At 40.7% G+C, this 22,054-nt stretch overlaps 1 protein-coding gene and 1 long non-coding RNA gene across 8 annotated transcripts in view; one reads left to right on the forward strand and one right to left on the reverse strand.

The window, feature by feature from the left end:
* Positions 1–18,427, reverse strand: part of LOC111265772 (retinaldehyde-binding protein 1) — a 30,871-nt gene extending 12,444 nt beyond the window's left edge. The window contains exons 1-8 of one of the 7 annotated variants that reach the window (XM_086970622.1): positions 15,862–18,427; positions 15,265–15,336; positions 9,686–10,292; positions 6,602–6,752; positions 5,724–5,818; positions 5,154–5,237; positions 4,227–4,327; positions 2,676–3,646 (exon numbers count right to left, since the gene is read on the reverse strand). In XM_086970622.1, coding sequence (XP_086826748.1) covers positions 3,613–3,646; positions 4,227–4,327; positions 5,154–5,237; positions 5,724–5,818; positions 6,602–6,752; positions 9,686–9,880 — 660 coding nt within the window. In that variant the 5' untranslated portion in view covers positions 9,881–10,292; positions 15,265–15,336; positions 15,862–18,427 and the 3' untranslated portion in view covers positions 2,676–3,612. Of the gene's footprint in view, positions 1–2,675; positions 3,843–4,226; positions 4,328–5,153; positions 5,238–5,723; positions 5,819–6,601; positions 6,753–8,058; positions 8,216–8,595; positions 8,658–9,685; positions 10,293–15,264; positions 15,337–15,861 lie in introns of those variants that run through there. The other 6 variants (XM_022842694.2, XM_022842695.2, XM_022842693.2 and 3 more) reach the window with 6 other exon arrangements.
* LOC111265774 (uncharacterized) lies at positions 10,211–11,295 on the forward strand. Its single transcript, XR_002683652.2, has 2 exons — positions 10,211–10,302; positions 10,720–11,295. It is a non-coding gene; the product is annotated as an uncharacterized LOC111265774 (long non-coding RNA).
* Positions 18,428–22,054: the final 3,627 nt, after the last annotated feature.

The following is a 22,054-nucleotide window of genomic DNA, read 5'->3' on the forward strand; positions in this document are numbered from 1 at the left end:
GTTAGAAAAATGCTGAATATAAATGTAGTAATCATCAGCCGCTCTAACCTTAACACTTATAGAAAATTATTTTTAAAAAAAAAAGTCTTAAAACATATTTTCAGAGCATGCGAAGTGAGTCACAGGTGCCAAAATCGGGTTCTTACCTTTTTTTAACCCGGAATGTTGATTTGCGTTCTCATTTAGTTTTTCAAGATCTCTCGAGCTTTTCATATAATACCGTATTAAATCTTGCTCCTTCAATGGGTATTTTCACCCGGAAAAAAGATATGTAGGTACATGCATAATATTTCGATTCAGCTCATTGGAAGCTTGATTTCAACGTCAAGAAATAGCCATATAGGCCTATATAGATTTTAAGCCACCATTTTGACAGATGATAAAAAGACACCGTGAAAAGCGTCAAAATGTACCACACATTAAAGTCTTCACTATAAAAACGTCCGTAAGAAATCCAAGGAGAAAGGATTTTTGAAAACGGACCCATTGCCTGACTAAGATAAGACAGCGATAGCACATTACGCCTAAAACAAATATAAGGCCGCTGACTTAATTAAATATTGCTAGAATGTAGTGCAATGGGCAATAGGAAGCCTACTAAACACACGTAATCTGTACTGTGACAGGGATCGACAAAAAAGCAGCAGGCTGTGCCAGATAAACAAGACTAGCTATGAATATTTAAAATAATGTTATACTAATTAGATATAAGGTGAGGGAAGAAAAAAAACAACGATCGAAAATCGCAGTTCATACTATACGACAAATAAATAATATTGACGACATCATAAGATGGAGTACTTCCGATATTTTCTTCGGTATATCGTATAGTGCAATGTGTGTTGATGTAAGTACCGAATATCAGTTGCCCTTACGGTACAACAGTTTGTGCTCGCGTACATTATAATTTTCTGAGCTGAATACTCCAATTTTCGCCGTTCGGAACCTTCATTGTATGAACCGCACTACTACAGTAGGTTGGCTGTATGTACAACACTTCCTGGTGAAGATGCTGGTGGATTTCTGAAGATGAGCTACACACCGAAGTTCGTACCTGGCCGCACATGTGTTTTCACGCATCTCTCTTCCCACTAGCACATGAAAGGTTTCTAACCTCGTGGCTGACTTTCAGCTTTGTTCAATCACCCCGGATCTCAACCGTGAAATATTACTACGGAGTTTATCAAGAAAAAAAAAAAGCCCACGGCTTAACTGGACTCACCTCGGTCTCTCGCCAAAAGGTTTACAGAGTGTCATCGCATTACCAAATGCTTTTTGAGTGCATCGTTTGACCCCAGCTACCTAAAATGTGGCTTTTCTATAACCTTCTTATTTTCCTGTAACATCTTGCGCACCCAATAGCAGACAACACTTAAGTAGATATTCAAATAATAAATGCTGACTAAATGTTAGTTTTGCGCCCGGTATTTAAGGCGTCAAGCATAGCTTTAAACGACTGAATCTTTCCCAGATGTGCCTACGCCCGGCTTCAAACGCAGGCCATCTGTGTCTGAGCTTGGCAGACGAATACGTTACCGTTGTCCGTTATCATAAAAACGACACGTGGTATTTGAAAGATATCAGCACAAACCTAATATCCGTTAGGCCGCAGAAACCTGCGAGTTCACGTGTTTTTGTCACGCTGCCGGTCTCCTAGGCCAACAACTAATAAGCCGTAGAAAGGTACATTTACACTCGTGCCAATAGGCCCACCGTGTTTAAGTGAACGAATCTAAATTAAAGTTTCATATAGTTAAACGCCTTCGTTATAGTAGACCTTCGTTGAAGACAAAAAGGAATTTGCAGGTTTGTCGTTGAACAGGGGCCGCTTGCAACGACCTACAAAGCCTGAGGCAAAAACGGTGATTCGCCATTGCGTTGTTGTTCGAAACGTGTACTATTCGTTCACGGAAATACAAGAACTTAGCTCAGTGAAACGACGGGGCGGTGCGCGCTAAAGCTACTTCGTCATAAGATCAAAGTGAAAACTTTGCTGTGACAATATTTGAACGGCTTCACGAGGCTTTGCGTTAACCGAAACGACGTCAGATACGGCAAAGGTGAAACTTCTAAAGGCAGTCACCGATACTAGTCATCGTCCTTATCTAATAGGGGAACGTAGAGATGGCATTATAATAGTAATTGTGTATTCTAAATGAGAGAATTTTGAATTCGGTCCTTCACTAGTAATTTTAACCTATTTCATTGGCGCACATACTGTGCGCCAATGAAATAGGCTAAAATCGGCGCAAAATGTGGTCATCTTCTGATACCCAGATCCAGTCTGCCCCAAACGAAAAACGTGGCGCATACAAACGTTATGAAAACGCCACATTTCTATTTATAGTACCGACAATCTTTCCCGCCTGGAGCTCATCAAGCCGGAAACAAAGTCTATGACGATTGTTAACAACTGGAAATTTAATTGGTTAAATGTCGTATACGATATTGAGCTCCTCGGAGAACAATTTTGTTACCTAGTCAATGTACGTACCATAGCGTATTTTTTACCCACTTTTGGAAGATTGCGGTTCCGATCTCGTTATACTTAACTTAGTTAGCACATATGCAATCAACATTAATTTCCCATATTTTTTAATTTTTGCTTTTTTGGATATTTCGAAAAGGTCAGTCGAATACGTTTCCTCACCATTCCAACAACAATTAGACTCGTAGATTTTATCCTAGAATTTTTTTTTTATTTCATCTGCTTCATATTTTGTACCGCTTCACAGATTTATCTTCGTTGCTGATCTTCACTACGGTAATTTTTCATATTGAAGCTATTTCAAATGTCACATACTGTGTCCGATATCGCTATATATTGCGACATCCTGTTTAACAAAAAAATATGTGCGTGTGCAAATATATAGTAAAGGTGTCTCATCTCATCCCTTTGGTTCCTAAGTATTTATTATGTACATACAAATTGTGGACTTAACTACCACCCATTAACGTAAATCAGACACTCAACTCCCACGAAGGTTAGTAGTAAGTTACCGATGACCAGTAATAATTTAACATCATATATATATAACAACAACAGCAGAACGATCCTTCAACAGACCTGGCGAAGTACCTATCGTGTGTTTTCAGTCGCATCTAATACAATGACAACAAGTTCTACGTTTTTGTTTCTGAAACCATCTAATATTATAATGACGCAATTTCTATCTCTCGTACATGTAATGTGCGGCTTTTTGGAAGTTGCTCTCAGGCTGATTCTCCGCTTCATTTTTGCATCCATAGTAAGTTAACACCGAGTGGCATGTGTTTTCTCTACTCGTCGATAGTAGATATCAAGCGCAAGTTTAGTGTATACATATAGTGCATATTGTCAGCTGGGGTGTATTTGCAATGGGCACCCCCTCTACAATGAATCTATAGCCATGTTGAACTTTACGTTTCTCCATACGAACACCAAACGTTTCTTTACTCTATCGCATACAGTTTTCTGGCCATTTCTCGTTGCGACACCGTTACGCATACACAGTATATTTATATAAATATTCGTGTTCTAATTTCTACCACTTGTCCTTTACCCAGTGGTAGCCGCTGAAAGTATTTTTTTGTTGTCGACATTGTCGGCTATGTGATCTTTTACCGTATCCTTCACAATCGAGTCAACGCAACCTGCGTCCCTTTTCTGAAAGCCGTATTGAAGGTCAGTTATGTACTCATCATCGCGAGCAAACATGGCCTTTGAGTAGTCTTGGTTATTCATTGTTGGCAGCTCACCGCCATACTCTTCAGGAAGCACCGATGCGGGAACGTGCTCGTGGAGTGAATCATAGTTGCTACCGTGAAAGTGAATACGTTTCTGGAGCTTTGTGTTGAGAAATCTAGCAGATTGGTAAACGTGGCCGTAAATAAAAAAATTTAGCAGAATGGTTTTTGTTCACTTAAATGTCATAGTATTAGTTCTGTAACTAACTGCTAATAAGATGATTTAAAGGGTCAGAATGAACAGAACGGCAGCGGCAGAGACTTGGAACCGTACGTTCCCCTGCTTCAAATCCATAAGCGTTTGTCAATCAACTTACCGATTCAGTTAGTGTAACCGTTTTGTTGCTATGAACATTGTGGCCGGCCTAAGAGTTCGAGGATCGTGACGCTAAATCAAAATGAAATGTACTGATTTTGCGTGGCCAACAGTGTCATCTACCTTATGGTGAAGCTAATAGAATAGGTTGGCTAAAATGGCCCGATATCTAAGCGTATGGTACCTTTTAACGATGCCAAACAGAATTCCGAATACGGCGGGTTCGTGAACGATATGGATAGCTTTGAACCGAGCCGGAAAGCAGTCCTGGATAAGTTGTACTACCTGGAAAATTGGTGAATTCCAAAAAAAAATATATCTATTAATATTATTCAACTGCCAGCCTGCCAGCCAGCCAGCCAGCCAGCCAGTCACTGCTGCATCAAAGGCGCTACATAAATTAGAAATTATAGCTTATTTGTAGAGTTCGGCAGTCACATTGAAAGCTAACATACGTTTGGTGGTTTCGAAAGTGACCTTTTGAAGAATTACTTTCCTCCATCTTATTTGTAAATATGTACGCTCGTGCATTGATACGTATACTTAAAAACCAAACATTCTGGCGGTTACCCAGAAGAAAGCATTAATTCCGGTCCGGCGCTTTAACCATAATTTTTACTAAATCCTCTCTGGGTTTTCTCGTTTTAAGAAACACGCTACCATAGACCTAAAGCTATATTCACAGAACAAAAGGGGAGAAATGTAATTTTTTTATAAAAGAATTAAAAAATAGCATCTGACTTTCATGAGTTTTTATTAGAAAACTGCGTAATACTACGTAAATTTACCACAAAAAAGGTCAACCTTCAGCCTAGATTTTTTAATAATTTCCACCCAAATCCGCTGTCTACATTCAGCAAAACGTCCTGTTAATACATTACAAATACGGCAATGTGGAAATAGGCTGGTATTTTCAATTAAATTAATATAGTTTATGTCATTTCGAATCTGTCAGTGTTCTCTTACAATACGATCCTGTTCGGCCCAGTTTTCCTGAGGTACTGGGCATAACAGCGGTGAAAAATTATTGTATCGCTAATCATCGACGAACATTTAATGGCCCAGGCGATTTTCCCGGTGATATATAGATCTCATCGAAGAATCGTCCTACCTTCTGTAGATGTGCTGGCGGACTATGACGAAGTTGAAGCAATCCAAAGTGCTTCATGTCCATTATGGCAGAGATACCGTTTACCTGGCATAAAATAGACAATACCATCATCTCATTCGATATTATTATATATTAACAGCGTACTATTTGGTAATTTGTATCGATATATAATAGACGAAGCTCAAATTTTTCGGTGGAAAATCAAAAACCTCTAGAACTAACGTAACTTAAGCTTAGATTATACGTTCCAGAAGAGCGGTGAATCACATGGGGGTCGGAATGTGAGACTATCTGCTTACCATGTAGATCTATATATTTATTCATACCATGGCGGGACCGAATGGATGTCCTTACGGCAGACACCCGGTGTCTAGACCCGCTGCGGATACGTAGTATCTTCTAGCTTTGAGCTCATTATTATTTTTATTGTGTTGACCATACACCTTCAGGCCAATCGACTAAGGCTATAAGGACAATACATCTTTTCAGTTCGCTACGATACACAGTAATAATAATAATAATAAAAGAAAAGTTACTTTAAACCATTCCTATCTTGTTCCCGTAATGTACCTGCGTAATAGGATCCTGAATGCTCTGTTCGAGGAACATGACGTTGACTTTGAAAATGTCTTCCGGTTTTGTTGTTTTCGGATCCCAGCAACCACCTAAATTATAACCAGCGAAAAATTTTCACTAACTAGATTTTCAACATTGTCACATACTTTTACAAACATATATATAAATATCTGTTTATGTCATCTTCTTTATCCATATGATAATAGTCCATAGTATCTGTTTAAATCTAGTATTTCGTAGTTCTATTCAACGCTGTGAGTGTGATGCTGACAGCTGCGGGTTAAGGGCACCCTTACAAGAGATAATTTGTCCCAACTCATTACTACCAACAAGATATCAACATACGTAGACATCAATATTTTCACCAAGCACAAACGTTTATTATATACAAATAAATTTAATTGTATATAACGAAACGTTGTCTTGTGAACGAGCTACGCTACCGAAGATGCACTGCAAACTTCAACTTGTCGAATTTGATTATTTATTGATCATACTGGGATCATACTGTCCTATTTTGCTACTGATGCTATTTCAATGACGTTTCTATCAATTCAAATATTAACGTATTTGCCTCTATAATGTATAAAACAAATTATTTGTCCAAACAGGTTAACAGTTGACCCAACTATACAGCCGTTGTTTATTTCGAGACCAGAAACTGGGCCGGCCTCTCCCATTCTCCTATAGTACCTGATTTACTTTAAATAAGCACGATTCACTAAAGGAAATACTTCTCCGCGTGCCCAAGTAAATTATCTATCCCTTACTCAGCCTCGAACATCGACTTCAATTACAAATGGTATAGATATAATTTTCGAAGTGTACATAGGCAACGTGATTGGAGCGGGGGAAAGGGGAGAGGTCCGAACCTTTGAAGATGAAGACAGCACAGCCATTACGATCCCTTCCGCGAAGGATGGTTTGTAGGTTTAGGTTGATTGTACCTTCCTGAGCGGATGGATGAAACGCACCGAAGATATGTGGATGATTTGATCGGATCTTGTAGTAATTTTTTAAAACCTGAAGCGGCAAGCGATCGTAGCATTAGAGTCAAGAACCGGCCATTTAAAAAACTTAACGTAAAAATGGTTACGTTAAATAATTCAGTTCACAACTTACCATCTTTCAAATAAGTATTGTCATATTAATATGGGGGCCTACAGTTCATGTTTTTGCATTACGTATGTATTGCCTCGCATAGATTTAACAATGACATATATAAACTGATACAAGGTCTCTCTACTCCGTTTCGGAGTATAGGAGTACGTTTCCATAAAACTTCCGTATACTAATCTGAGCAAGTAGCGTGAATAGTCCACCTAAACATGGAGTTAAGGGACAATGAAATATTTAATATTTTTAAGCGACTGCACCTAGGTTATTTTCACTTAGAAAGTAGTTTCGTTTTTTGAAAGTTTTTTGCTTCTAACTTTAAATGCAATTTTAGATACTTACATCTACATCTACATCTACAACATAGATATCTACATCTAAACCAAAAATGCATTAATTTAGCTAACCATTTTGAAATGCTCTAACGAATTATATCTTATCATCTAGCTTCTAGCCTAGAGGACCTTGATCTGGTCCAATCTTTTTTCTCCAACAATTAAGTGAGTAAAAAAAAAAAAATACAGTAATTAATTGCCCAGCGTTTCACACAGATTACCAGCTTTACGTTCTCAACAGTTGGAGCACTCCATAGAATGAACAATAATAAGCGAGTTTGAGAAAGGCAAGTTTAACGATTGTAAAGAAAAAAGCGACCTTCAAAATAGAGACTGCTGGTGTCTGCTCTGTGGCGCTGGGATCCGCAGATTCTATTGCTCTGAGATTCATCACGAAAAGGCTAACCTCGAACGAGCAAAAACAATCCGTAAGGTAGAATTTAAAGGCGTTATTAATAGCGTTGGAGAAAAATTGAGGCGAGCAAAAATACAAGGTTCATACTACAACACTAAATGAATACCATGACTGGATCACGGTTTGATAACAATCGTAGCGCATGCAAAATATTCAGCCTTTCATTAGGCCAAATAATACTACATTGCTTGGCGATATCCGGTAGAACGCGATAGAAACCACTCCGACTTATGCTAAACATGAATTAGAACTTAATCTTTACAAAACAGATATTTATTAATTAGAAATGAACAATTATTAAAAGTCCATGATTTTATCGTCCGTTTAGATAAAATGAGAATAACGTTAGCGTATAATTATATAGGAATAAATGGTATTGAGTCCGGATATTGTACATGTGTTCCTCAGTCTGAGTTAGGCTACATTATGAGCTGATTGAAATGGTGCAGCGTTTGTTACTTACGCAGTGCAGTACGGGCATCAATGCCCCTCCAGCAAGATAATTCGCCATAATCGTACAATGATAACGTATTTTTCAGTTAAACTTACGAGTACTTGGGATTGCCTAGCTTCAAAAAGCAAACATATTAGACACGCTTTGTTTTATGCTCGGAGTAAACTGTATGAGATAATACCTAACGGTACAATCGCACGCAAAATCCAAAATATATGTTCTAACAGAAGAACAAACCTTGATTATTTTAAACACGCATGTAAATTATGCTACATTGATGGCAACTACAAGACCACGGCTTTATTCAATATCAGAATAGGGCCTGGCGTTTAAAAATTATTCAATGCCTACAGGTTTCGCTAGCCGATAAAAAGAGAGCCTGCTGTTTTGACAACAGGAAAAAACTCGTTGCAAATAGGACATAGGTCCACAGTTCTTGGCTTTTTTTGCACATGGGATAAGCAAATAGTGACGCTCTTCAAGTATTATCATTCGTGTCATCAGAACGAGGATTTTTGTCTTTACTGACGCCCAACCTCCGTTTACCGGGTGTAACTGTAGAAAATTATAAAGCCACGAATTTTAGAAAAGTATTCCTTTGGGCCGACTCCAACGTTCAATTGAATATTAGAACCCCGCGTAGAGATCCTCTATAATAAATAAATAACACCCGTTATACATTGGGCACGATGCTTGATTTGTTCGTGTATTTTCCGCTCAACGGCGCTAATATCATCTAATAGAACGGTGCGCATGCGCATTTTTAGTCTGGTTGCAAATGGCCGCTTTGACGGAGACATCAAATTGCTGTTCTGTGGACACCGAAATGCGCAAACATCTTGTTTGTGGTCACGAAGTCTCGATTCGCTTGCAATTTACATAGCGGGTGCGCCGGAAGACACGGGACGATGAAACCGAATTAGGAATACGAAGTGTCGGCTATGAAAAACAGTGCATACGTTAAGAATGCTACCGTCGTGGCTTTAAGATATGAGTAATTAGCTTCTGACCTACAGCTTCCTGACAGGATGTATAAAGTAGTACTCATTTAAATTGGGAATCAGGAAATTCGGCAATTTGATTTTTTCCATTCGTTTTATTAGTCGACGAATCTACGCAGCGCCAGTGTGGCGATACGGTGCCGGCAGAAAAAGTTCTATATCACGAATTTAACAAAAACCAATTAGTGATGGACAGACATTTGTTTTCGTTGTCAATTTGTGTAAACATCATCTACAGATCCCCACCAGTTCTGTCGGTCAATCCTATAACCACTAATAGACGGCCAGCATAACCAAACTGAGACCATCATGATTTTGTTCACTGACATGCTGGGATTATCTTTTCTAACCAATTTAATGTCACATTAGACGAAGCTGTGCGGAAGATTTACGTGCGTATACGATTAAATATAATAGGTAACGCATTTAGCTCTTTGTATACCTGTCGTTAACCCGTCTCGTCCTATAGACGTTATGACACAAAATGGTATCGTTGTTGATTAATTACTGATCTACTAGTAAGCATAACTGTAATTTTGCGATTAAATGTCTGCTTTGTTGTGATGATGACGCGAAGCTAACACCTTACATAGAACTGGAGTTCTCTTTCCTGGACAGTTGTAGTTCTCACTCACCTTGAAAGCTCTGTCGGCGTCGTATTTACGGCACCTAAGGAATCGTAGCAGAAATGCATCATCCTGTCGCGGATTAAACCCTTCTTCTTCAGCAATTAACCGGCGGAGATTTTTTAGTTCTGCGCGACGTCGGGATGGCGTCTCGCCGAGTTCGCGTTCAGCGACGGCACGCACAGAGGTTGGCAGGTCGCACATGGTGCGCTCAGTGTTTTAATTAATCCGCTGTCAGCGTCGTAGGGCGTGTCAGGATGTCAGCGAACAATGAGAATTGACGAGCCACAAATAGTAGTTCTTTCACGCCACAGATATAAATACTCCAGAGCAGAGTCTCCTCGCACACCCACGATCGCAACAGAATTTGAGATAACTCGTTAAAAGTTCTTACGAAAATGCGCCGATTTCAGGTAGTCCCGATGTATCACCCTTACTACCGATGCTATGTTTGAACGAAAACCGCATACGTCAGAGTGTTTCTACCACTCCAGACAAACAGACACAGCTAATACACAGCACTCGGGATTACCAGCCTTATCCGATCAACACTGATTCACGAACGAAAAGCCTGACCAGCTTGGTTAGCCTTCGGGCTGACTGATATTAATCGTACCTGTAACTCAGTAAGAATAATGGCAGCTAAACAGACGGCGAAAATATATATATATATATATATGTTTATTTACAATTTAAAAACAAACCAACTGCAATTTTGTATCTACCATATACATACCAAGCCTGTACATTTTCGCACAGCGTTCATCCGTGAGAACTCCCACTAGCTCCCTAGTACCACTAGCTGTATCACAAAACGCTACTAATGAGTACACAATGTGAATGAGCATTTTTTTGCTTTTACTATAATTTCTCAGGCACATGTGAGTGGAGACCACACACAGATTACGTTGGAATTACAAAATGTTGTGTTGCAGAAATGATTTATGCTAATAAAACTGACAGAGACACCACCGTCTGATTACTGACGATCTTTCACATTGATTTGTTAATGTTTTACAAATTGGCTTAATCAATGTTTGCAGGCAATCACGAGTTCTGTATGTCTGCGCGCATACGTAAACGGAAAAAACGTCCATACGCGAGACGGACACCCAGTGAGGTTCTTTGATGGGGTCACATCCGGAGGGTCCCCCACCTCACTATTTTAGCCAATCACCACAGGCCTTCCTTCCGTTCAAAGTAGTTGCGACACCCTTTGCTATCAATTACCCCCTTGTCAATTCTGCGTTCCTCCTTCGCCCCGTTCTGGTGCAAATCGGTAACCTTGATAGAAGTTCGGTGCCTCGATCAACTTTTATACTTTTTGCTGTTTTTTTTTTACTGATGCTGGCTATACAAATCTCACCAACTGCCAATCGACGCCTCACACAAAACCAGATATTGCAGAATCACCAAGGTATGCGGTGGGATCGACAGCAGCAGCGTGGGTATGACTTGTTTGAACGCGAAGGCCTGGTCAGTGGCCTACGATGACTGGGGTGACGTGTCTGAAATAACGCCATGCTTGTGAATCTTCAAATGTGTGAATTGAGTTGCGGATGGATCTACACTGCACCAAAGTAATACATGTATATAAATAAATTGCTTTGTACACACGATTCGTGTGTTATGTGTCATCAGCATGGCTTGACTTTCTCCGTTATACTATACTAGAATATCAAATGATACTGGAGAATATCGAGAAGTCCTGTTTTGCCATCGACGAGTTGCACAAGAGACCTATGAGGCAGAGATCCCCAGTAAAAATAGCGGTTATATTTTTGTCTGTTGATCACCCAGCGTTGGCAATTTTAATCAATAAGACGCAGTATACGCCGCTGTTATTCTGATCTTTTACTGATAGTTATTATCATATGTAAGCATTACTGCTAAGGATCAGCTACACCTCGCATCAAGCTTACAACTAAGTTCGCCCATGAAAACGCCCTTTGCAACAGTAGTAGATACCTAACAATCTAGGATATCGAATGCTCCATACGTACTTGACCTCTATGCTACGCGTTGATAGACAATTTCCGCCTGTTCACATCTCTGAGCGGTCAATCCGTTTCTAACAGTTTGGCATTAAACAAATCCGCGAATTCTCGTTACGTTATTTTACATGAGTTATCCACTGCGGCCGTACACTTGTTGACGCTTTGAAGGTACGCTTTGAAGACGTTTGAGCGTAGTTATCTAAAAATCGACACTAAAATCATTCTGACGTGCGGGATACCGGTATCGGGTATTTCACCGACTGATTAGAACGCCTGACGAAAAATCGATCGCAAGCTGTCACCATCGGTAGCTACGATTGGGTACAAATCAACGGTGCGACCTTCGGTTTAACTTACATTACCTCCAGCGAAGTGTTCTGTGCCCGGAACGTATCGACCCCGGCGGACTTTCTTTTACGCCGATTAGATTGTTTTGGGCCGACATCTGGCCACCACTAACGGCACCAGGGGTATAGAAGGGGCCACTGTGTCGATCTATTGCAACAGCCGCTACGATGTTGGGGGTAGTATTCACTAGACTAATGCGGGGAAGACATATGGTCCTCCTGATAAAGCAGTGTGGGACGTATCATTGTTATCATTATTATTATTATTATTGCATGGACCGAAGCTTATCACTCTGAACGACAGCAAACAAATATCATTCTTGTTTGTACGTCGTTCCCAACGGATCAGCTAAACATCCGCTGGGTATTATATTGCTCCAGGGGAGAACACGCGAGAAGGACGCCGTGTTCTATCCACTTCGATATCTACATCTTGTTGTAGTTAAAGAATGGCCCTAGGGCATCATTTTGAAGCCGTCACTCAAAACGACTCGAGAAGATGCATTCGTTCCAATGTATGTGACAAGTAGGCAATGAATAATGCCATACCTTTTAAACACTGCATAGAATGGTGTGCTTGTCAGAATTATATCTGTCTTTTGCTATCGCCGTAATGCCCTGAATGGAAATCCATTTAATAACGAATCCACCCGTAACGATACAGAATTCGCTTACTGGAATTGCTTGTAGATAGGCTGTTATGATACTGCATTGGACAGTGTCATGGATATATCTGTGTTTATATGTTTACCTAGGTAGTGTGCGTTATTGGTATAAAGTTATTTAGAGCAGTCAGCTGAAGTTACCTCTGACATGTTATTCTATGCTGGTCACTATGTGAGGTAAACTATTTCTACCTTCGCTGTAGAATTTGCTATTTATTTCGGCCACCCTACTCCAATTTCATGCCATCTACGAAATACGCCTATCAGTATTGCTACTATATTTATCAAAAACGTTCGAAAATTTTTTTTTTCTAACAAGAGACCAGCAGCTTATTGCTTAGATACGACCTTTATCCTATGTGGAATCTTAAAAGAAACATAACAGCGGAACGCTTGTCCTTAGAAGATACTACATCTTTTTCTCGACATACCCCCAGTGGCACATAGCGGCATCTGAAGCTGTTTTGCATTGGCATCGTGACCGAATAGACACTACCCTATTATGCATTCGTTTGCGCTCATTCAGCTCTTGGCCTAAACGCATTTTCTCTTCGCTTTAGACGGGCACTTACCAAAAACATTGCCGAAAGTAGAACAAACCGCGCTAGTTTTCCATATCTCACACATATATATATATATATATATCCGAGGTCAGCCAAGTGGTACCGGACACGCGCATAAAATGCCGCGAATCATAAGTCGCGAAAAGTCGATTCCCGCCTGATAGCGATTGGTCAGCGATAACAGAAGGATCAGGTTGTCAAGCTGTTGTTCAATGTATAGAACTTTAGCATCAGCTCGCACGTTTTGCATCCAAAAGGAATTTGCTCGTTAATCCTAAGATTAGCGTCTAAAAATTCCCCAGGATTTCGAGCTCGAAAACTCCTGGTCGGCTGTAGATCGTTCGATTTTATTCTGATCTAATACACCATGCAAACTAGACCGCTACTGCCGTTATGTCCACATTATATAGACACACGACGTTGTAAATGTACGTCGATTTGGTGCTCGCGAGAAAATCCCGAAAACCAGATTCGGTAGTAGAAGTGTACGGCAACGGGCGGGGGCCAACGGGAACCTTGAGCCATTTAATATAAATGAATACAGTCCTTTGTCCCATTTCCGTTGCTGGGCTTACTTACAGCTGAAATAAGCATGCCGGCCTCTTAGAGAACGATCGTAACTCACATGTGTTTTTTGCTCGTCGACCGGTGAGGCCTGAATGTCTCAAAATGTTTGTTTTGCTTTCTCAAGGGGGCATAGCTTGAGGTCGGAGAATGTTGAGCCTGAGCTAAAGCAAAAATATATTATATAGTAATATCAGTGTAATCGTGGCTGGGTATAGAAGCGTTGCAGCTACTTTATATCATTTAAGGCTTATCGTTGTCTTGTTCATCGCTGCGGTTCTACTGCTATAAATAACTACCGACACGTTAAAGGAACTTGCTAGAACCTGCCAGTTTCTTATTATACGAAACCAACTAATGATAAATAACTTAATTCTGCGAGAATACTTCATAAGTCTCTTTGAAGAATTTACCTAATATCTGCGACTTCCAGGAAACATTATAGAAAAGTTTGTACATATAACACATATTTCTCCATCGAAAACTGAAGGTCTAACGCATGGAAGCCTTTTCTTGATCAAGCGGTTGTTTTACGCTGGATTCTGGGTCTGGATTCATTAGATAAAATCGAGTCAGAGCCTTTTTTCAAAAAAAATTTCTGATGACCATTAACAATATACACTATCAAAAAATTTACACGTACATCAGGCGTAAACTCAGGAACTCCGTTTTGATCTCGAACTTTCGAGGCGTCCGCCTATGCCGTTTTATAGTAAAGTTCGTGTTTTATCATCCTGAGATAAAGAGATAAACTATTTGTCATTTCTTTAAACGCTCAATGAATTTTCGAATGTCTCTGTTTAAGAGACACTCGACATTGCATCCCTGAAAAATCTACTCGAAGGGCCTTCTTTTTAGGGAAATTCTCTATTAACTGCTACAGTAATTATGGATAGAATGAAATTAGGCCCCGCTTCGCTTTTAAGTGCCCCCGTATTGCGTGCGGGTTGATTAAATATCGATAAGTTTCGGGTAAACAGTTAAGTTTCCATTGCGTATCACCATTATCGGACAATGACAAAATAAATTCCAGCTAGAGCTTGGGTGATAGCCACTGCTAATTGTCGAAATTTAGAGCATTTGCATCCTTTCAGACGCCATTCATGCTGTTTCTAATGCTCAAACAAAAGATTATATGCAGGAAAACCGTGGACACTGCTCATTTCTACACTACAGCCTGTGTAGGTGATAGAAGAATAGAATCTTCTTCGCGCGTTGGTTGCACATGTTTCAGCACAAACTTTGCGTTTGCGTGATTACTATCTATGCTCATTATTTCTATTCATTAGTAAAAGAGACGACAACTAAACCCTGCCGGCTTCAACAAGTAAAGGGTAAGCTTCTATTGTCTGGTTCAAAAATACGATGCTGTTTCAACAAACATGGAAGCTTGTAGATCTTTGTTGTGAAATAATATTTTACCTAAATATTCATGTTTTTACTATTACCTACCTTCTCACTGCAGAACGCTATGGTTACCGGCTAAAAGTCCCAACAAGATCCGGGTACTACGGTTGGTTAAACCTGTCAAGACCACAAAATTATACAAACGTTTGTTATATATTTACCATATATACACATCATTATTATTATTATTATTATTATTATTATACACATATATAAAACACGACCAATTCGTTGACCGTTGAACCAAGACTATTTACTCGAATTCGACCGCGTACTATTTTATCGGGTAAATGATCTTTGTAAAAAGTTTGTTCAGAGTTTAGGAACTATAGAACCTTCGTTCTAGCTGCTTGTAAAGAAAGGCAACTCCATTTCTAATGTATTTAGTGGATTTTTAAATCCAGTAAAAATTGATGAAAGATCGAAGTAAAATTAACCTCGACAACCTGTAGGTTAGGTATGATGAATGAACATCAAATAGAGTATGTAAGTTTTATGTAGCAGCTATCCATTCTCGCCTTAATCGATAAAATGTGGGTATATTCTGCACTAGAATTCCACTAATAAAGTACCCATGTAATAAAGGTTTTTGATGTCGTTTTATTATTCGTTTTGTTTTTATTTTGTTAGATACAAAGTCACCTGGACATTTCTGGGAACTTGGTGACGAGCAGCACGATTCCACATATTGGATTACGACACCGCCGTTATCGAGAGAAAGAAATTTGTTTACCAAGCACTATTAAACAGGCGATCAATGATCGATCCAGAACGTTGGCAATATTGAGAAAACACGATCTTTCGACACGATGTAGTTGCGATTGATTATTGATGAACGTATAGGACCATCTTCACAATTGTCTCAAACAGTCTGGATTATCTTATTATACACAAACATGATGTCTTCACTTTCCTTTGTTGGAAATGCACCTGTAGCTCCTGAAGCTTAATGTTACATTGTATGATACTGTACATACTATATAATACTATAATAATAATTTGAAAAGTCACTAGTAACTTAAGTAGAGGTTCGTTTGCGCGCAGCTGCAGCTCTACAACAAATTTCGCATAACTTCATATTACTCCCTGCAGTATTCCAGTATTTGCTCATGCTAAGCCTGAGATAGCTGCGGCAATTCTATCAGCGTCGCAACAGGGGCTTGTTTGATCTCCTCGTATCTTCGTCCGCCGGCTGCAATACGTACAAGCCTTCTGCCGCTAGAGTTCGATTGCTGCTGGCGCTACAGAAAGCAGCAGCTGTAGTATTAGTTTTGCGAAGCTTTCTTTGCTCACTGTCTTCATACCCTCGACAAAGGTGTTGAGAACCACTCATTGTAACCCATTCGGTCCCCTTACGCTGATTGCATTAAAGTCGGACAATATCTGATCATATGTTATCCCCGGAGCAATTGTCCCAACTTCCGGGCGAAGACCGATCCGTTAGTTGGTACTGGCAGTAGGATCTTCTTTTCCGCGTCAATTCCGGTTAGCCCAGAGGAGCGGGTGCCCATTCACTGTAGCAAGCTGCCTGGACCAGCGTTACCAATCATATCAAGGCCCTTGTCACAAGATTTTCAGAGACCTCAACACTGTATGTTTACAAACTTTTTAGATCCTTTTGCCATCTGTAATCCCTGGCGTGCTTACCTTCTCAAACCTTTTCCAGGTAGACCGTTGCTCTCAATTGAATAAAGAGGCACACACTTCTCTTCACTACTTTTATATAATACATCCAACACAGCAAGGAAACTAGGGTTTGCTAGGCTAGGAGCAGCGAAACAACTTTAACAATATGATATCATGGCGTTTGCTGCCAAAGACTGTTGGCTGGCCAACTAAGTTTCGATTAGTGTAGCAGTCAGCGGTTGAGCTTGAAATCGCCGTTACGAATTTAGCAGCAATCGGTACTTTCCTCTGCTAGCCGTGGCAACAACAACGTTCCCGCTATGGAGAGTCCCGGGCTGCTCCGCCGTGGATGATCGCTAGTGGCAGCAGCGAAGTTGTCGATGAAGGAACGGTGGCCAATTCGATGCCGTTCACTTTCCCAGTGAGCGTTTCGCTGCTTCGGGTTGGCTAGTATTGGCGCTGACGCTTTACGCAGAACATTTCACCAACAGCAAACAACAACGGCAGCAGCGGCGACAAACCCCAAGTTCTTTCTCACCACTATAACTATGCGGTAACTGGTAGCAATTTTCCTACAGCAAGTACTTCTGTTGGCGTTACCCTGACAACTCGTGTCGGGACGATAACCGGCGCAAAAAAGTCTTACTGCCAACAGCAAAAAAGGCTCGCGCTCCTCGTTCACGTTACATGCACATGAGGCCCTCACCGTCACGCCGCGGAGCCGGCACTTGCCTTCATTTACGTTTGATGCCCTATACGGACAGCAGTTAGCACGGGCCGCGAGACGCAGAGGTGCGTCGCTATCGGCAAGCAACGGTGGCTGGACCAAGCAGACAAGAAACAGCACACGACGACGACGATGACTGTTCTTCATACACAGTATCAGCGACAGCAGGGAACACGGCTGAAAGGACGAAGCTATTCTGAAGTGCTAATGCATGGACCGGTCCGCCGCGCCATTGCTGAGACGATGCTTGCCTGCCTCTTCGGTTCGTTGATCGAAGGGTTTAGCAGTTGACGCCGGTTAGTAGCCTGGGTAGACTCTTACTCACACCGACCAGATATATCATAGACATATTACATCGTACGACAACAGAGTATGGCTCGCTGCTGAGACGTCAAGACGGCTCGCGCAGCGAAGGGTGACCCAGTTCTTTGTGTGCTGGCGAAGTGTGACCGCCATTGCTCAGGTTCAGGCTACAGCGCTCTTCTGCAGCTGTACACATGAATATAGGGACGGACGGTTGAGTGTATCGAATAATAAGAGCTGACGCCAAACGAACGAAGCTGGCGACCAGAGCCAAGACCTTCAACGCTCTGAAGCAACTGAAAAAGCAACAGCAATACCAGTAACAGCTAAATGCAGGGACCGACCAGACTGACATCCATTGCAACAGGAGGAGTAAAAGCTACATACGCGCAGCAAATAAGGAAGACATCATCGCAGGCATGTTGACATATCTAGTTGCGCACTACAGTTTAGCGTCAGCAAATCAGCGCGTTGGTCAGTCAGTTGATCGGAGCGCAGCGTGTATGCGCGTAAAAACGTTTCACCGTTGAATAGCATAGAATAGAATGGCGGGATTGATAAACGTTGGTCTGGGTTGCGCGAGAATTGCGCCACAGAGGCCTTTCGACATTGTTCTCTTTCAAGGGCTTAGGTGGGGGGCGGACGCTCGGGGTCGTATTGAATTTATGATTTTATAATAGGGCTTCTTTCGCTTATTTTAGAGTGTCACGATTTAGCAAGGATAAACAAACAGGATGGCCAAAAGAACAAAGAAATGAAACACCTGCACAGGACTGACGCAAACGCAGCTCATATGTTGGGCTAATCGTAATGATTCCAATAATCATTTCTAGCTATTTCGAGAACAAAGGTGAGTGGTGCTGGGCTATAAGAGCTGCTTGAGCTGCCGGCGTACCTTGAGAGTCGAACGGAGCCATTATAGTTACGTTAATATTATACTATTTATAATAGAACGTAAAACAATATTTATCAAAAATCTAAGTAAGTTTTTTCTCAATGTTCCTAACATGTTTCCGTTTGGAACAGCAGCAACCGAAGCATTAACCGCTGGCAGACCGTTTGCCCTATTCAACCTGCGCTAATAAGCGATATTTGCCCATATGAAGGCGGTCTCGCATTCTGATTACCCTTTAACGACGACCTGTCCTAGTTGTTTTGTCGCTATTCCTTAGCTTAACAGAGAAGAAAAACAACGTATTAGGCCGATATGTATAGCTCGTGACAAAGAAAATAGAAATCCTAATGTAAAAATAGCCAACATCGTGTTCTTGTTGTCGGTACGCCTATCAGCGTTTCCTCTCAAGATCAATAGTCACTACTACTTCTACTTGGTTCAAAAAATTTAATACGATAGGTAATGTCCTATGTTAGTTGGCCACGGTTTGACACGGCCAAGCAAATCAACGCTCCGCACATTCATTTGTAAAGCAGTATATGTAAAAATGAGAAAAAACATTCTAGAATTGTGATAGGGCTAAAAGGAGCCCAGCTTCAGAGGGCTATTCAACTATCAGAAAGTAAAGTACTGTGCTCCGCTGAGGTGTATTGTTAGCTCATCGTTGCCAAGCCAGCCAGTACAGATCTTTGCACGAATCTTAATGGGTGACAGAAAAAGAACGCAAACGAGTATCGAGGCTGTATAGCGGACGCGGACGGCTTGACGACTCAGAAGATAATCAAAATAATTGCGTATCAGTATCTGGGATATCGGTCCACTGGTTGACTTTCAAAGTGATCGCTTTGTACAATTACCTGCCGCATAACGTCTGTATTGATACGAGTATGCGAAGTTTGCTTCCAGGTCACTAGGGGTAGATGTTTCGTTATCGATAAATTGAAACGTAGCTGGCTGGTAGACGTGAAACCGAGCTAGAAAAACGTGTTCTTTTCTTTGTGCACTTTAATTTTAAACATATATTCTGAGTGGTTAGTGTTTGTAATCTAGCTTCGGTGGCCGATCGTTCAATTACGTGAAAATCGCAATTGCTTCATTGCTCCACACATTCTATAATATACAGGAATTAATATATCTGGGGTTACCGATGAGTGAAAATATCCATTTCGGCATCGATTTGCTTGCTTTAGAAAGATCATACGTACTCACCGGACTCCCCCTTCGACAGTGAGTCAGTGTGACGTCAAATGATGATTGTATCAAGCCAATTGTGAAGTTATTAAAATTGTCATTGATCAAAACTCAAAGATGTATAGTGACAAACGTCTTGTTAGGAGCTATTTAGCGCATCGAAAAATGTGATGTCTTTCACACGGACGAAGCAACGACATTCTATTATAGGTGTTTTTAGCATCGAGGGTGCTGGCTTAATGCCAGCACCCTCGATGCTGCCTAACACTGTATAGTTATTACTTGCATTGCCATACCTAGCCGTCCTTAGCGAAGGGATTTGTTTGAGAAACTCGACACTGAGACAAGCTACCCTACCTATCACCTTCCTTGAAACATAAAAGCAACTGCTTAAATCTCTGATATATGGAGACTTTCGTTTCTCTATAGGGAGCCATTCTATCGCCTGATACTTTTAAGGTGAACGCCGCGACTGGTACGGATCTTGTCCATAGTGACAGCGTGCTCCAAAAGTGTTTTTTCCTAATAATAATTGCCCCCGAAGCATAGCACAGTTTTTTTTACCTGCTTTAGACTCAGTTCGTGGATAGTCTCCTTCTTTCTTCAGCTCCAGTGCTTTACGGAGTCTTATGCGGAATTGACAAGAAGCGCATTGTACTTTGCTTGCCTCGCTTGAAAGCTTCCGTAATAATAGCGACTCGCTTTTCTGTTTGAGGTCTTCATGTGGAGTCTTCCCTCTGCGGTGTTTAGCCGCTCCAAATTGATTGAACCATTAAAAAACTAGTATTTCGCTGAAGACTGCCATGTCGTGTGTTTCGTTCTCATTTCCTAAAAACACACATTAGATCTCGGAATCTTTGCTTTTCAACTTATAGACAGATACTCAATCAGCATAGAGTGTTATAGCGAAAACTGTGATACACTCCATTCTGTCCTCTAGTGCTGAGTAGTTTACCGATTATTCAATGTCTTCAACCTGTTTAAGGGCTCTTCCGATCTAAATCAATGTTTTTAGAAAAAAACATATGGATATTCTTAGAGAAGTGCTACGACATCGTCGAGTGAACCTAGTTGCCTATACAAGCAACGAGTTTTAATTCTCGTTCGTTAGAATCTTGTAGTTCCTTATTCGAAAAATAACTGTAGAACATGACGTTAGCCGCTTTGTTTATCAGGTTGCCATAGTGATTCGAAGGTACAGCCTGCATCCTGTAAAGCATATCTTTCGATCTGGTCTAATATCCTGGTCGTGTGTATTAAATGATTTAGCTAACGGTTGATAGCATCTGTTTTCGAAATTGTCCCGTACGCACTGGTTACATTTGCTATATTTACACGACATTTTCCGTTATATATAACGTAGCAATAATGGTGTACATTTATTCTGAACTTCGTGTACGCTTGATACCGTTCTCATACCGAATATGCGTACAGTTTACGATAGACAGCGCATCTGGTGTCTCGTGCTTCAGATACGCTACTTCAGTTAAAAACAAGCGTTTAGCATCCGAAGAATAAACATTTCCCAGCTGTTCAAAAACATTAAAACCTCACCAGTGGCATTGAAAGGGAGCATTCATCATTGTTGTTAACGACAAGCAAAACTGTCAAGGCTTTTGGCGGTGGTTAAGGGCTTGATTTTGTTGCTAGGTGCCGATACGCTTCTATTTCGTGATTACTTATGCTTAACATTTATATACACTATATGATTATCTAGTTCAAACGCCCGCCCGAATCATCACCATGTCCAGAATAATAGAGCTGTTGAGTAAATTATAATACAGAAAGCGATAATTAGAAATCAAGCCCGAATTCTATAATGTAATGCTATCGAGACGCGCAACTTTATGCCAGCGGGGGCAACATTGCACCGTCTGATTTCTGCTCCAGAAATAGAAAATCTACAGTGATACGAACAATGAAGAACGGTGAGACAAACTTTCGACGACATTTAAACGAAGCATGCCTTAAGATAACATAGTTACATAGGAACACACCACATAGGAATGCGGTACATTTGAAGTGCTTTTCAACCTATCACTCGTAACGTGGTAACTGAACGTGCCAAACAAAAAAAAAAAAGATATCACAAA

The sequence above is a fragment of the Varroa jacobsoni genome, unplaced genomic scaffold (assembly GCF_002532875.2).
Source record: "Varroa jacobsoni isolate VJ856 unplaced genomic scaffold, vjacob_1.0 scaffold_1006, whole genome shotgun sequence".
NCBI classification, from domain to species: Eukaryota; Metazoa; Arthropoda; class Arachnida; order Mesostigmata; family Varroidae; genus Varroa; species Varroa jacobsoni.